This window comes from Crotalus tigris, unplaced genomic scaffold, assembly GCF_016545835.1.
Source record: "Crotalus tigris isolate CLP2741 ecotype Arizona unplaced genomic scaffold, ASM1654583v1 scf7180000020245.1906669, whole genome shotgun sequence".
In the NCBI taxonomy this organism is placed as follows: Eukaryota; Metazoa; Chordata; class Lepidosauria; order Squamata; family Viperidae; genus Crotalus; species Crotalus tigris.
In genome coordinates this window covers 364,478-378,445 of record NW_024097926.1, presented here as the reverse complement: position 1 = coordinate 378,445, position 13,968 = coordinate 364,478, and the positions used below count along the sequence as shown (strand labels likewise).

Genomic DNA, 13,968 nt, shown 5'->3' with positions numbered 1-13,968 from the left:
ATGAATGGTTGTAAAAAAGACTACCCGTATTAATTACCTGCAAATAGGCAGCAATATAAATTTTCTAAATAAAATAAAATAAATAAAATTCCACAGCTAACCAGATTAAGCATGTGAGAATAAAGGCTTTCTGTCAGCTGGAGAATCTGGCTATATTTGCTGTGGAATTTTGTATTGTTCCTTGTTCCCTGTTCGCTTTTCACTTTTAAACTGGGGCTGTTCTCTATATAAAAATAAATATTTGTACAAAACCAGGGAAGAGGACATCAACTCCTCCAATTTGTCCTTCTCCGGCCTCATCCACACGCTTTGGGCAGCGAGTCTTGCCAGAGTCAGCCAGCAGGATGGGACTCGTAGCGAAGCAGCTCCTGGAAATCCTTTTCTAGCAATGGGGATCTGGGTGAACTGTGAGCCTAGATCAGTGATGGCGAACCTTTTAGAGACCGAGTGCCCAAACTGCAACCCAAAACCCACTTATGTATCTTCGATGCTGGGTGGGCATGGCACATTGGGTGGGTGTGGCCCATTGGGTGGGCGTGGCTGCAGTGGTAATGGCAGACTGGGTGGGACTAAAAAGTTCAATCAATCAATTCCAACTTTGCAAGATCTTTTTTCCCCGCGAGAAGTTGAAATTCACTGATTGATTGAACCTTTTTTTTTTTTTTCCCATGGCGGAGGCCTAAAGCAAAAAGGTTTTATAAAACCCAGCTGAAGGCCTAGGACTGGGGCGATGGCGCGCGTGCCCACAGAGAGGGCTCTGCATGCCACCTGTGGCACGCGTGCCATAGGTTCGCCACCACAGGCCTAGATTCAGTTTTGGAGCACTAACGCTGGAAGCTCCACAGTTGTGGCTGAAGGGCATTCCTGTCTGCTCCCCTCCAAAGACCAGGCTGATTATAAAGAAATTGATTAAAACGGAGGAGATAATAGACCAGTTTTCTCTCTCCCTCCCTTTCACCAATCTACTTTCCTTTCCATTCTCTTTCCAGATCTGAGCGTCTGACGATGCGCATTCCAGGCTGAGCTCAGAGCGCACCTGGAGGGCTTTCCCTCCAGTGAACCTTGAGGAGTTGCTGGTGGCAGGCAGCGGCCTTCTCTTTTGGGGGTGAAACTCGGCTCAGCTTGCCCGGCCGGCTGCGGACGAAGATGCTGTATGCCAGTCTGTGAGCGCCACCTTCCCTCTTGGGAAGGGGACCGATGCAAAGGACTTCCGTGGCCCTCTCCTACGCAAGAAATCTCGTCCCTTCCTTCCGCAGCCTCACGGGCTCTTTCGTCTAAGGAGCCGCCCTTGGACCCACCTTCCTCCTGCAGGGTTTTGCTCTCCTCCCGTCTCATGAGGATTTGAGGGTGTCCCCAAGGGGCCCCCCCGCTTGACCGTGGGCCTGCCATGGCGAAGTCGGTCTGTTTGCTGGTGCCTCTGGCATTGCTGGTGGGCTTGGTCCTGGGCCCCGGAGCCGGGGGAGCAGCCTTGGAGTTTGGGGGGGCGCCGGGGCAGTGGGCTCGCTACGCCCGGTGGGATGCCAGTTCCTCCGGGGAGCTGAGCTTCAGCATCAAGACCAACGTGTCCCGCGCTCTAGTCTTGTACCTGGACGATGGGGGCAACTGTGACTTCCTGGAACTCTTGATCTTGGAGGGGCGTTTCCGGCTGCGCTTCACCATCTCCTGCGCGGAGCCGGCCAGCCTGCACCTGGAGACCCCCGTCAATGACGACCGCTGGCACATGGTGCTCCTGACCCGCAACTCCCGGGAGACCATGCTGGTGGTGGACGGCGAAGCCCGGGTGGCCGAAGTTAAGTCGAAGCGGCGTGACATGGCGGTGGATAGCGATCTCTTTGTGGGCGGCATCCCGCCGGACGTCCGCCTGTCGGCCCTGACGCTCAGCACGGTCAAGTACGAGATGCCCTTCCGCGGGATGGTGGCAAACCTCAAAGTGGGAGACATGCCCCCCGCCCTCCTGGGGAGCCAGGGCATCCGCAGCGACATGGAGTATCTGTGCGCCAAGCAGAACCCCTGCGTCAATGGCGGGATCTGCACGGTGGTCAACAGCGAAGTGCAGTGTGATTGTCGCCTCACCGGCTTCCAGGGCAAGTTTTGCAGTGAAGGTAAGAAGCCCGGATTCCCCCCTCCCTCGACGCTCCAGGATCGAAAAGAGACAGGGGAGAGCAGAGGTTCCCCCTTAGCCGGAGCTGCTCAAAAGGGGTAGGTGGGTGTGTGGGTTGGCATGTTGTGGGAGCCCAGCCTCATCTTGGCACGCTGGGCCAAGCAATCCTCACAACCAGCTGTTCTCTGTTGGGGTGCCAGCGATGGTTTGATCAAGAGATAATTGTTGAATTAAGGTTACCAGGGATCACCATGTAATAATAATAATAATAATAATAATATAATAGTATTATTATTATTATTATTCCATCTTGCGACGATATCTGTAATACCATCAAACATCCACATCTGCCTATCCCAGGCCCTGGGTAAGGGCTCGATAGGTAGACAAAATGCCAAATCCAGTCTGAACATCTGGCTGACTGTGCGATGATCCAAAATAATAATAATAATAATAATAATAATAATAATAATAATAATAATAATAGTAATAAGTTGGAAGGGACCTTGGAGGTCATCTAGTCCAACCCCCCACTCAGGCAGGAAATCCTTTACCATTTCAGACAAATGGCTGTCCAGTCTCTTCTTAAAGACTTCCAGTGTTGGAGCATTCACCGCTTCTGGAGGCAGGTTGTTCCACTGGTTAATTGTTCTCATTGTCAGGAAGTTTCTCTTTAGTTCTAGGTTGCTTCTCTCCTTGATTAGTTTCCACCCATTGCTTCTTGTCCTGCTTTCTGGTGCTCTGGAGAATAGCTTGACTCCCTCTTCTTTGGGGCAGCCCCTGAGATATTGGAGCACTGATATCATGTCCCCCCTTGTCTTTCTCTTCATTAAACCAGACATACCCAATTCCAGCAACTGTTCCTTATATGTTTTAGCCTCCAGACCACTAATCATCTTTGTTGCTCTTCTCTGCCCTCTTTCTAGAGTCTCCACATGTTGTCTGAACCCAACCACTGAAAGATTGTCCTGTTTACCCTTCTGTTTTTGTTTTTTTTTAATTTATCTCAGCTGAATTGTAAGCAAAGACTCACAGCCTCCTTTTTCCGGATATCACCTGGCACACTGTAAAGGATGCTGCATAATAGAAAGAGGTTGCAATAATCATACCCCTGACTTGGGATTGGAAGCAGCTCGGCCCCCATTTCCTTACCTTTCCCAGCTCTCGTCCGTTCACATTCTGTAACTGAGGAAAAAGGCCCAGTTTCTCTGTGCTGGGAATGGGTCTAGTGAAGGACAGGTACGCTCCCGATGTTGCAGGGAAACGGTGACGTCATTGCTTTGCTTCTAGTGGCAGCAGAGAAAATCTCCAGTTCAGTTTCCATCCCTCAAATGGAACGGCAGATGCTGGTCCAACTGCAGCTCACTTCTTTTGAATTGGGTTTAATGGTCTGAAAAATGTGTTGCGAAACCTGTTGCCTGCTTGCTGGCTTCAAATCTGCCGTCTCTCTCTCTCTCTCTCTCTCTCTCTCTCTCTCTCTCTCTCTCTCTCTCTCTCTCTCTCTCTCTCTCTCTCTCTCACACGCTCGCTGACTCTGAGTCAGAATACCTCTCAAAGTCTATTCCTCTTCTCCTGTTCCTGAAAACCCCACTTCCCGAAGATTTTCTTGTGTCTCTTTCCATGCTTTTCCTTCCAAGGTTCTAGTCCTCAACAATTTTCGCCACCTTTTGTCAACCTCACACCAAGAACATTCAGCCTTTGAATGTTCAGCCTTTGAGAGTCGAGTCTGGTGAAAGAAAGAGTGACAAAGACGCTGCTTGTAGGATATTCCTTGTCTGGAGATCATCGCAACCTAATTTTTATCTTCATTTCCCGAAGTGTCCCCGACTTAGCACCATTTCAGGGGATTGTGGGAAAGTGCAATAGTGCGTGGTTCAAAAAATGCGATATTGTGGACAGGGTTTTCAAGGACACTGCGAGTGCTGCGTAGAAGGGATGTGTGTGTGTATGTTTGTGTGTGTGTATGGAGTATTATTGCATCCAGTTTTGGTTACCACGACATAAAAAAGATGTCGAGACTCTAGAAAGAGTGTGCACAGAGAAGAATGCAGTCTATGACTTTGTAACTCTACACTTTTCACCTTTGATTTTCACAGTGATGTGTCCTATTTTTCATCAAACCTTCCTCAAAATATGTGAAATCTGTTTGGGGGTCCTAAATTGAGGCAGAAAAGTGTTGGTCCTGGAGAAAACAAGGTCAGCTTTAAGCCAGTGCCTCAGGGTCTCAGGCCTCTGGGTCTAGCCACTATTTTTAATTTCCCACAATGCCTTTGGTATAGTGTGTCTCCAGAGTATTGTGGGAAATTACCATGGTCAGGAAGCCTGGCTATTCAGAATGCCTGAGGACATCCTTGCTGCCTGCCATGTCTCTGAGCATCACTCAGCTGATATGAGGAGTACCCAGCGGACTTGCTCCCTACAAATCTGGACCCAGTTTTTTTCTCATTTGCTGGAGCCCCCCATCATTTATTAAAGAGCTCCTTTACAAGAGCTCCTTGAAAGATTGAAGTCAGGAAAAAAAAAAAACCCACGTCGCAGTGGATGATAAGATTCACAGACTGCATGATTTTTATTTGTAGAAAAAGCCCAGTTGATCAGATTTCTAGGCAGAAACGTAGTCTAGAAACCGTCGTTTACATATGAGGATCTAAGATTCGATGGACGCTCTTCTCCCGCCATCTTGCTTTTACTTATTTTTAAAAAGTTGCTTTAACAGTTGCGTCATTGTTTTAATTGTTGGTTGTACACCTCCCAGAATCAAACTCGGTGAAAAGGGCAGCCATATAAGTTTGTTAAATAAACAAATAATGATGGCCAATGTCATGGAAGTAAATCAAGTAACTCATGATGACTTAGCACACTATGTAAATCATGATTTGGTTCATATAGCATTCTAAATTTGGACCCCAAATGTTGTATTTATGTAATTTGCATTGGTGTAGCTCCCACCCTAGACTGGGATGTTGAGCCTTGTGTTTATTTTTGCTGGTTTGGGGTACATTTAGTGGCTGCAGTCTCCTGAATGCAATTTTTTAAATTGTTTGGTTTTCATTTTTTTCTGCTGCTCAAAGTCTTTTGGAAATTGGGTGGTCTCCAAACTGAATAAATAAAAATAAATAAAATGCAGGATCCAGACCAAACACCCCCCCCCCCACACCCACACACAGTATTTTGGCTTAACGTGACAGCAGGGCAACATGCTAAACAACAACCTACCCAAACGTTTTAGCTTATTTTAATACGTTGCATATGCCCAGCTAAACTCTTGTCGCACCTTGTTTCACTCCACATGGTTTGTGATCCGCAGCCCCAGAATCTCTGTTCTGGTTTGTCCTGGTCTTAACACTTTCATTCTGTCTGAAAAACACGGTTTTTCAACGGCGGGCAGGGGGATTGGCCCATTTAAATTAAAATGTAACTTGATTGAATTTTAAATTTAAGCTTAAATGAAAATGGTGTTAATTAAATACAGTTAAAATGAGGTAGTGGCTGCTTTTCCCCCACGTGGTCTGCTTGGGGAGTGCTAACCTTGGTTAGGCTTTTTAGCATAGTGTGTCAGCCCAGCTCATTTGGTTAGATGATGATTTACTGGATGGGGCAACCCCAAGAGAGGAATTTATTCAGGAACCAAGTTAACTCAGACGCTCTTCTTCCCGTAGCCCTGAAGCGTAGACGTTGTGATTCCTGCTGGCTCTTCTCCCATCAACCTATCGGCATAACACGCCTGGAGCCCTCCTGACCCTGCTTATCTTCCACCTTCCCTTCCTTGGTGCTGCTGGCAGCAATGTTAGAAACTCCATAGCAATGAGACAGACTCGGTTTACATAACTCCTCTGCATGCATTCCCCTCGTCTCGCACCAGATGCCGAAGTGTGCCCATTGACGTCAAGAGCATCCTCTTGGCTTCTCATTCACACACAGCTACATAACACAACCCCCACAGGAAGGCACTTTGGCTAGACCCACTCCTGGGCTACCTGTTGTGTGGGGAGGGGGGGGAGAGAGAGAGAGAGGTTGACCTACGGATGGCCGTGCCAACTGGCCAAGCCGGTTGCTGGGGAAGGGGCTTGGCGACCATGCCGCTCTGGGGGCAGCGCTGGAACTTTGGCCCGCTGACTTCGTGGCGGCTGGAATGATTGACAGCTGGGTGGCTGTTGCCCCGGGCTTGTTGCTGTGGAAACGCCAATCTGTCTGGCTGATGGATTTAGAATAGGCTGCATGACGACATAGCAGACAGGGGGCATTTTGGGCAACAGGCAGAAGGATTTATGGAGGAGAAGGATGTCCAGGGTTATTTTTTTCGGGGGGGGGGGAGGCGGAATGGCTATGCACAAAACATTGCTGGCACTGTCTGCATCAGTGGTTCATTTTTGGAATAATGGAGCACCTGACATGTGTGAGATCTACCTGCAAGTTTAACTTTTCTTTCTTTAAATGTCCCAAGGATCTGTTTCTCAACCACTCATGGTGTAATTGTAGTTACCGTTGCTGTTGTAAGGGATAGGCATTTTACGTGTGTTAAATCTATTTTATAGTGTGCTACATCCAGTTTTAGTCACCACACTATAAAAAAGACTCTGGAAAGAGTGCAGAGAAGAGCAACAAAGATGATCAGGGGACTGGAGGCTAAAACATAGGAAGAACGGTTGGAGGAACTGGGCATGGCTAGTCTATTGAAGAGAAGGACCAGAAGTGACATGATAGCAGTCTTCCAGTATCTCAGGGGCTGCCCCAAAGAAAAGGGAGTCAAGCTATTTTCCAAAGCATCCAAAGGCCAGGCAGGGAACAATGGATGGAAACTGATCAAGGAGAGATTCAACCTAGAAATAAGAAGAAATGTTCTGACAGTGAGAATAATCAACTAGCTTGCCTTCAAAAGTTATGGGTGCTCCAACACTGGAGGCTTTTGAGAAGAGACTAGACAGCCATTTGTCAGAAATGGTATAGGGTCACCTGCTTGAGCAGGGGGTTGGACTAGATGACCTCCAAGGTCCCTTCTAACTGTTATTCTGTATATGCTTACATTTTGAAATATTCTGCTGCCTTCTCACCCGTAGCCCAAAACACATTGCCCCTATTGCATATAAATCCTTTGGGGTTTGTATCCACACAGCATACTTAATTAGGTCAGTGAGTAGCCTTGGCAGCTGCATTCGTATATGTTAAGCTTAATTAATTTTAATCTCGGACTTTCTTGCTTGTTTGCTTAGTGTGTTGGCTGGTTTATGATTCAGTAGCTGCACTCCCACAGCATTCTTAGCCAGGTCAAGGAAAGTCTTAGTAGCTATACTAAACAATACAATTGTACATTAAAGCTTTTTACCGTTAATCATGTATGATTTTATGTAGCTTAATATATTGTGCAAAGCCAGCAGCTTTGGGCAATTTAATTATTCTGCATTGTGTGCAAATCTAGAAAATTGGGTTCATTCACTAACCAAGTTAAGTATGTTGGGTGAACCTAGCCAGAGAATAAGAAAGAGGCGAGAAATGGGATGGCAGGGAATCTGAAAAACTTCAGAGCTGATCCCTTCCAGCTCTATTCTATTCTATCCTAATTCTATTTTGTGCATTGTGTGAATCTAATCATTGAATGACTTTGAACCAGCCACTTTCTTTGTGGCACAGGTAAAAGGGGCAGAGAATTATATATGCCAGTAGTGGCGAACCTATGGCACGCGTGCCAGAGGTGGCACTCAGAGCCCTCTCTGTGGGCACTCATGCCGTCGCCCCGACCCACCTCCCCCCTCCTCACCAGCAGCCCCCCCAGAGGAGAGTCGCCTGGGTGGGACCGGGCTAGGGGCAGAGCGGGGGCGGAGTGGGGGCAGGCGGGGCTGGTTTTGGGGCACTCAGTCTCTAAAAGGTTCGCCATCACTGACACATGCCAACCAAAGCTCTTTGGACTACAGTAAATGTGAATAACATAAATAATAATGAGGACCAGTATGTTGAAAGCAGAAACCATGCTTTGTGATTGTGTGGCCTTTCAAAGTCTCCCACTTCAGGTACTCTCCATATAAAAACCTGTAATCGCCTGGTCCTTAGTTGCAATACAGCTAGTCCTCGACTTACAGCAGTTCATTTAGTGACCGTTCAAAAGTTAACAACAGCACTGAAAAAAGTGACTTATGACCATTTTTTCACAGTTACAACCTTTGCAACAATCTACGATCCTGTGATCGAAATTCAGACGCTTGGCCACTGGTTCACATTGATGACCGTTGCTGTGTCCCGGGGTCACGTGATCCCCTTTTGCGACCTTCCGACAAGCAAACTCAGTGGGGAAGCTAGATTCACTTAACAACCGTGTTACTAACATCAACTCCAGTGATTCACTTAACAACCGTGCTACTAACTCCAGTGATTCACTTAACAACTGTGGTTAAAAAAAGGTCGTAAAATGGGACTTAAGGAATGTCTCACGTAACGACAGAAATTTTGGGCTCCATTGTGGTCGTAAGAAGAGGACTGCCTGTATTATTCCAACGCTAAGAAAGGGCTGGTCTTCTCAAAAGGAACGGTGTGGCCTCACAATGCTGTGGGTTCCCCACCTCCCCAGAAGACCAGCAGTGGTGGGCACCCCCCTCCCATGCTAGACTTGGCAATGTTGGCACGTCCTCGTCTCACAAATGCCAGTTTGGGCACTGCTTACATTTAAGGCAGCAGACTGAGGTTAGATCCTGAGGATGAAGCTGAGCGAACGACGTGTGATGGAGGCGGGGATGGGAAAAGTTAGGGCAGGGGTCCTCAAACTTGGCCACTTTAGGACTTGTGGACTTCAACTCCCAGAATTCCCCAGCCAGTCCTGAGCCCACCCAGGACAGAGAATGGCTCAGAATTCAGGGGGACAGAGAGGGTCTCTGCTTTCCAGGGTCTTGGGACATTGGATACGGGAGTTTTCCACTTGGGCCTGTCGTTAGTATTTTAATGGGCTGCTTACACCTTTTGCAAAGTGTTCCTAGTTTTGACAACTGTCGGACTTGCTATCTTGTTTTTCTCTCACTGGGGCGAGAACTAATTCCCACTTGCTCAGCTGATGTCTGAAACTGAAAACCTCCTAGTAAAGACTGCCTCCCCGCCCCAAACCTTTATAAAATAAATAAGGGGAAAAAAGGGAGATTTTGGCTATAGGCAAAGAGTGTTTCTTTTGTTGCTGCGTGGTTCCTACACGTCGGCTGGAAGAGACGTGGTGACCAGACATGTTTAACTCTGCGGTTCACATAGTCATAATGTGTGCAGTGGAGTAGCTAATTCATGATCATTGGTTTGAAGCAACTGCAAATAGCGATGTGTTTGTGCGCAAGTATGATCTTCTGCTCCTGTGCATCCACAGGGTACATTCTCTAAATGTGATAACGGCTCCTAGGCTCCCCGGTGCCGTTTCAAGGACGCCTTATTTTTAAATATGACTTTTTACAATGCTTGAAAAGAAAGTCTGCCTTCGCGCCCTGTCTTCTGTATAATAAGCCTTTAATAAGGAGTGTGAGTGTCGATTATAGGATCTGTGTGCCTGGTCTTGGACTGCAAATAAATTTTGATTGATTGATCATGAATCTTTTGATTGACAGATTCATGAGCAAGTGCAGAGTATCTTTCTTACTCTGATGAAGAATCATAGCTTGACTGTTGAGCCCAGATCTCAGTATCTCTCCTAAATGAAATGTAGACTTGTTAACATGGCTTGAAGGGTTGATTGTCAGATTAGATCAGTGGTTCTCAACCTTTTTAATGCCGCGACCCCCAACTGGTCGTAAGTCGAGGACTACTCAACCGGTCGTAAGTCGAGGACTACTCAACTGGTGCAGCACCATATGCAGAATGGGACTTTTGGCGGGCTCAGCAGGGCAGAGACAGCTTGGACAATTCCTATTGGCTTTTGAAAGCCAATAGAATTAGACTCTATTCAAGAGAGTCTATTCTATTGGCTTTCAAAAGCCAATAGAATAAAAGGGAGGAGCACAGCTAAGGAAAAGGGGGGAAAAAATGGCGGACTGTGTTGTTTGGTGACCCCCGTGAAATGGTCGTTCGACCCCAAATGGGGTCCCGACCCACAGGTTGAGAACCACTGGATTAGATGATGCACCCTAAACTGTCAATCTTGGTCTATATAAGCTTGAACTGGCTGTCCTTGCACCACACACATAACCTGGTTAAAGACCTGGCGGTTGGAGTTCTGTCAATCCAGATGTGACGAAAACCCACAGTTGGAATTGGTCAAGCCAGACAGACCAGTTCAATAGGAATTTTATTTTCCCTATTATGTTTTTTTTTTTAAATATCTGGACAGATTGTGATGTGCCAACCCAGCAAACGATTTGAGCCAGATTCAGTCTCGTCCTCGTCTCTCATTCTAACCTTCCCCCAGGGTTGCAGTGGGGACAGGCACCACAAAGGCGAGGGCAGGGAGGGGAAACTCCAGAGCAGGAAAGAGAATCCTTTCCTTCTGCTAAAATACAGGGAAAGAACAATTCCTGTTGAATTGGTCTGTCTGGCTTGAGCCTCCGAATGTGGGGTTTCTTCACCTCTGGATCTCTCCCTTTTTTTCCCCCTATCTCCATCTTTCCTTTGTGCTCTGCTGTGTCTCCTTTCTCTGTCCTGCCTGCCTAATTTTGCATCCCTTTCTTTCTTTCTTTCTCCTCTCCCGTCTGCGCATGTCATGCTCAGGGCTTCAGTGCCACCCATTGCCTCCTCCCATTAGCCAGGCTCTCCGTGATGGGCGCATTTTCTCCCCCCCCCCTTCTTGCTGAGCTGTTCTTCTTGTCGCAGGGGCTCCAGGCCTAGTCGAGCTGGGTGCTCCCTGCAAGGTCAGACCAAGGTCGGCTGGCGACTTGGCTGCCAGAGAAAGAGTGCGCCCGGTGTGGTATCCGTGTGTAAAAAGCCCTCTCGTTTTTTTTTCTGGAGAGTAGCTTCGCCCAGGGCATGGCTCCAAAAGCTTTGCTCAGCACTGCAACCGGTTGGTGATGGGAAAACCTTTTTTGCTGAGTGGGGGGGGGGGAGCTGGAATTACGTTGGAAATGCACCGGGAGGCAGAGGCACGATGCAAAGCCAACGGTCCTGCCTTCCCCCCCCTGGCACACCCACAACATGGACTCTGCACAGGGGTACACATCTGAACAATTTGGGTTGCCAGAATTTGCCGGCATTCGGTTTGGGTGCTCGCGTTCGGGCAACCGGTGTGTCACGCGGTTGCTGAATTCACCTCTTTTCCCGGGATTTGCACCACACGCCGGATCCTGAAAAAGGAAGCAAACAGGCTGGGCGTACAGATGATGTCAGGCTAGCAAATAACGAAGAAGAGATAAAACTCACGTTGTGAGCCTTGAAGCCGATTGCTCTGCATGTGTTGTGGGAATCCGGCTTCTCTTTCTAGGGTTCTGTGCCAGAATGAGAAAAAAAGAGAGATCTTTGAGTTCATTAACCATTCCTTTTTAGGCAGAACTGGCCAGGATTGAATCTCAAGACTGACTTTCACGCAAGGCAGGGGGGCTCTGTTCTTGTCTCAAGCCCCCTCCTCAATACCTGCTGGGTCTTGAATGAAATCTGCTTCCTGATTGAGGAGGAGGAGCTGACTCAGAATTTGGATCCAGCCCCCCCCCCTCCATAACCTGCCCCAACTGCAGCTGTCCCCAAGGCAGGAATGGAAGGGATAGAATAGTTCCTTCCCCCTTTTATCCCTTGCTTTGTTCCTAGACTTCCCCCCTCCCTCTGGCTGCTGTCCACGATCCTGGTATAACCAGCAACCTGCCTTCTGCAAGCAGGGGGGCTTTTTCCGCAGATGGCAAAAAATGCTGAATTTTTGCCCAGTTCCGAGCTAATTACAGTTGTATTGCTTCTTGTGTTGCGTTGATCATTTGCTACTAATTGCATTAATTAGCTTGGCGGTGTTTTGTCACCAGTGCAGGCTGTCTCTCTCTCTCTCTCTCTCTCTCTCTCTCTCTCTCTCTCTCTCTCTCTCTCTGTGTGTGTGTGTGTGTGTGTGTGGTGCTTGCTCTCCCTTCCTTTGTCAATCTTGGCTTGAGATAAATTTCTCCCCTGCCAACAGATGTCACCAACGCTGATGGAAGGAGGGGGCTGCAATCACAGTTTACCGTGACTCGGTTTACCTGCCTGAGCCTGTTAAGGATCTTAGCCAGCCTTTAGTAGGAGGTGGATGCACTGAAAGAATGGCCTTATTCCACGGGGGGGGGGACCTTGCCCCTTCCTTGAGCCACCCACCTTTTCTGAATCCTTGGGATTTTAACCTCCATTCTTGGATAAATCCATTTTTCTTTCTGTTTTTTTTTTGGGGGGGGGATGGTTATCTTTATCTAGGCTGCCCAATAATATATGTGTCAAGGCAGATCATTGAACATAAAATATTTCAAAAAGGCAATGATAAAACACAGTCACCCCATATAACAAAGACTAAGATGAGATTTCTTGTGGGCTGAAAAAGTAATAAAGATGGTAATAAAAGCAAATTATAGACCATTAGTGATGGGGAGAACCATTGCCCCCCCCCAAATCACAACAGTTCCTATATACCTAGATGAAGCTCCGGTAATATTTCAGAGAAAGGTGCTTTGCTACTTAGCAGTCACAGATGACTTCTGCTCGATGGCTGAGGGCCCAATTAGCAAGCCAACAACATGGGGAATCATGTAAAATCGATTAAATGATCAATACTAATCCCTGGCATCTCCAGGGAGAGCTGGGAAAGGCCCTGCTTGAATTTCAGCTGGAAATAAAACAGAACACTGGTGACAATAATTAAATCTTTGAATGAAAGATGAGTGGGAGTGGGTCAGCAACGGGAGGCCCACCGCCCTTGATCTGTGTGTATACAGATTTTCATAAAGGTGGCAGAGATCTCGGGAGCGTGGCCATTCCCACGAGATTCTTGCAGACCTTTTGAGGTTGTTTATATCAGGATGTCAAAATCCTGAGCCTCTGGATGTCAGTTACTTGAATTACGCTCTGCTCTGCTCCTTTGGCAAGTACCGAAGGCGGAAAATACATGGAAAAGTAAAAGAGAAATAGAACATGAACGCTAAAAGCACAAATGAAACGGGACCCTAAAATTGGCACTAAAAGAACTTAGTGATTAAAAGGCTGACGAGTTAAGAGTCACTAAAGATAAAATCATTCTTTCTTAAGGGATTGTATCCTCCCTGGGACACTGTCGAAATAGCACAAGTTTGGGGGCTGTTTTTAATATTTTAAAAATGGGGCACCCTCTGTCTCTCCCTCCCTCTTTCCCAATTCTTTTTCTTTCTTTCCTTTCTCCCTCTTTCCCTCTCTCCAATTTTCCTTTCCTTCTTCCCTCCCTATTTTTTTCCTTCTTTCCTTCCTCCCTCTCTCCAATTTTTTCCTTCCTTCCTTCCTTCCTTCTTCTTCCCTCCCTCCCTCCCTTCCTCCCATTCTTTTTCTTCATTTCCAGTTCTTCTCCTTCTTTCCTTCCCCCTGCTTCTCTCCAAATACCCTTCTTCCCTCCCTATTTTTTTTCCTTCTTCCTTTCCTCCCTCCCTTTCCCTCCCTAATTCTTTTTCTTTCCTTCCTTCCTTCCTTCCTTCCTTCCTTCCTTCCTTCCTTCCTTCCTTAATCCTTCTTCCTCCCTCTCTCCAATTTTTTCCTTCCTTCCTTCCTTCCTTCCTTCCTTCCTTCCTTCCTTCCTTCCTTCCTTCCTTCCTTCTTCTTCCCTCCCTCCCATTCTTTTCCTTCATTTCCAGTTCTTCTCCTTCTTTCCTTCCCCCTACTTCTCTCCAAATACCCTTCTTCCCTCCCTCCCTTCCGGTCTTTTCCTTCCTTTCCTCCCTCCACAGATTGTTTAACTGCCCTACATAATGGCATTTCAGAAATGTGCATAAATCACGCACAAGTTGGATTGC

At 47.3% G+C, this 13,968-nt stretch overlaps 1 protein-coding gene across 21 annotated transcripts in view; it reads left to right on the top strand.

Annotated features, from left to right (window-relative positions):
- Positions 1–13,968, top strand: part of NRXN2 (neurexin 2) — a 336,186-nt gene that overhangs the window by 32,996 nt on the left and 289,222 nt on the right. For all 21 annotated transcript variants that reach the window (XM_039366158.1, XM_039366176.1, XM_039366159.1 and 18 more), the window contains exon 2: positions 990–2,102. In XM_039366158.1, the coding sequence (XP_039222092.1) occupies positions 1,388–2,102 (715 nt within the window). In that variant the 5' untranslated portion in view covers positions 990–1,387. The remainder of the gene's footprint in view (positions 1–989; positions 2,103–13,968) is intronic.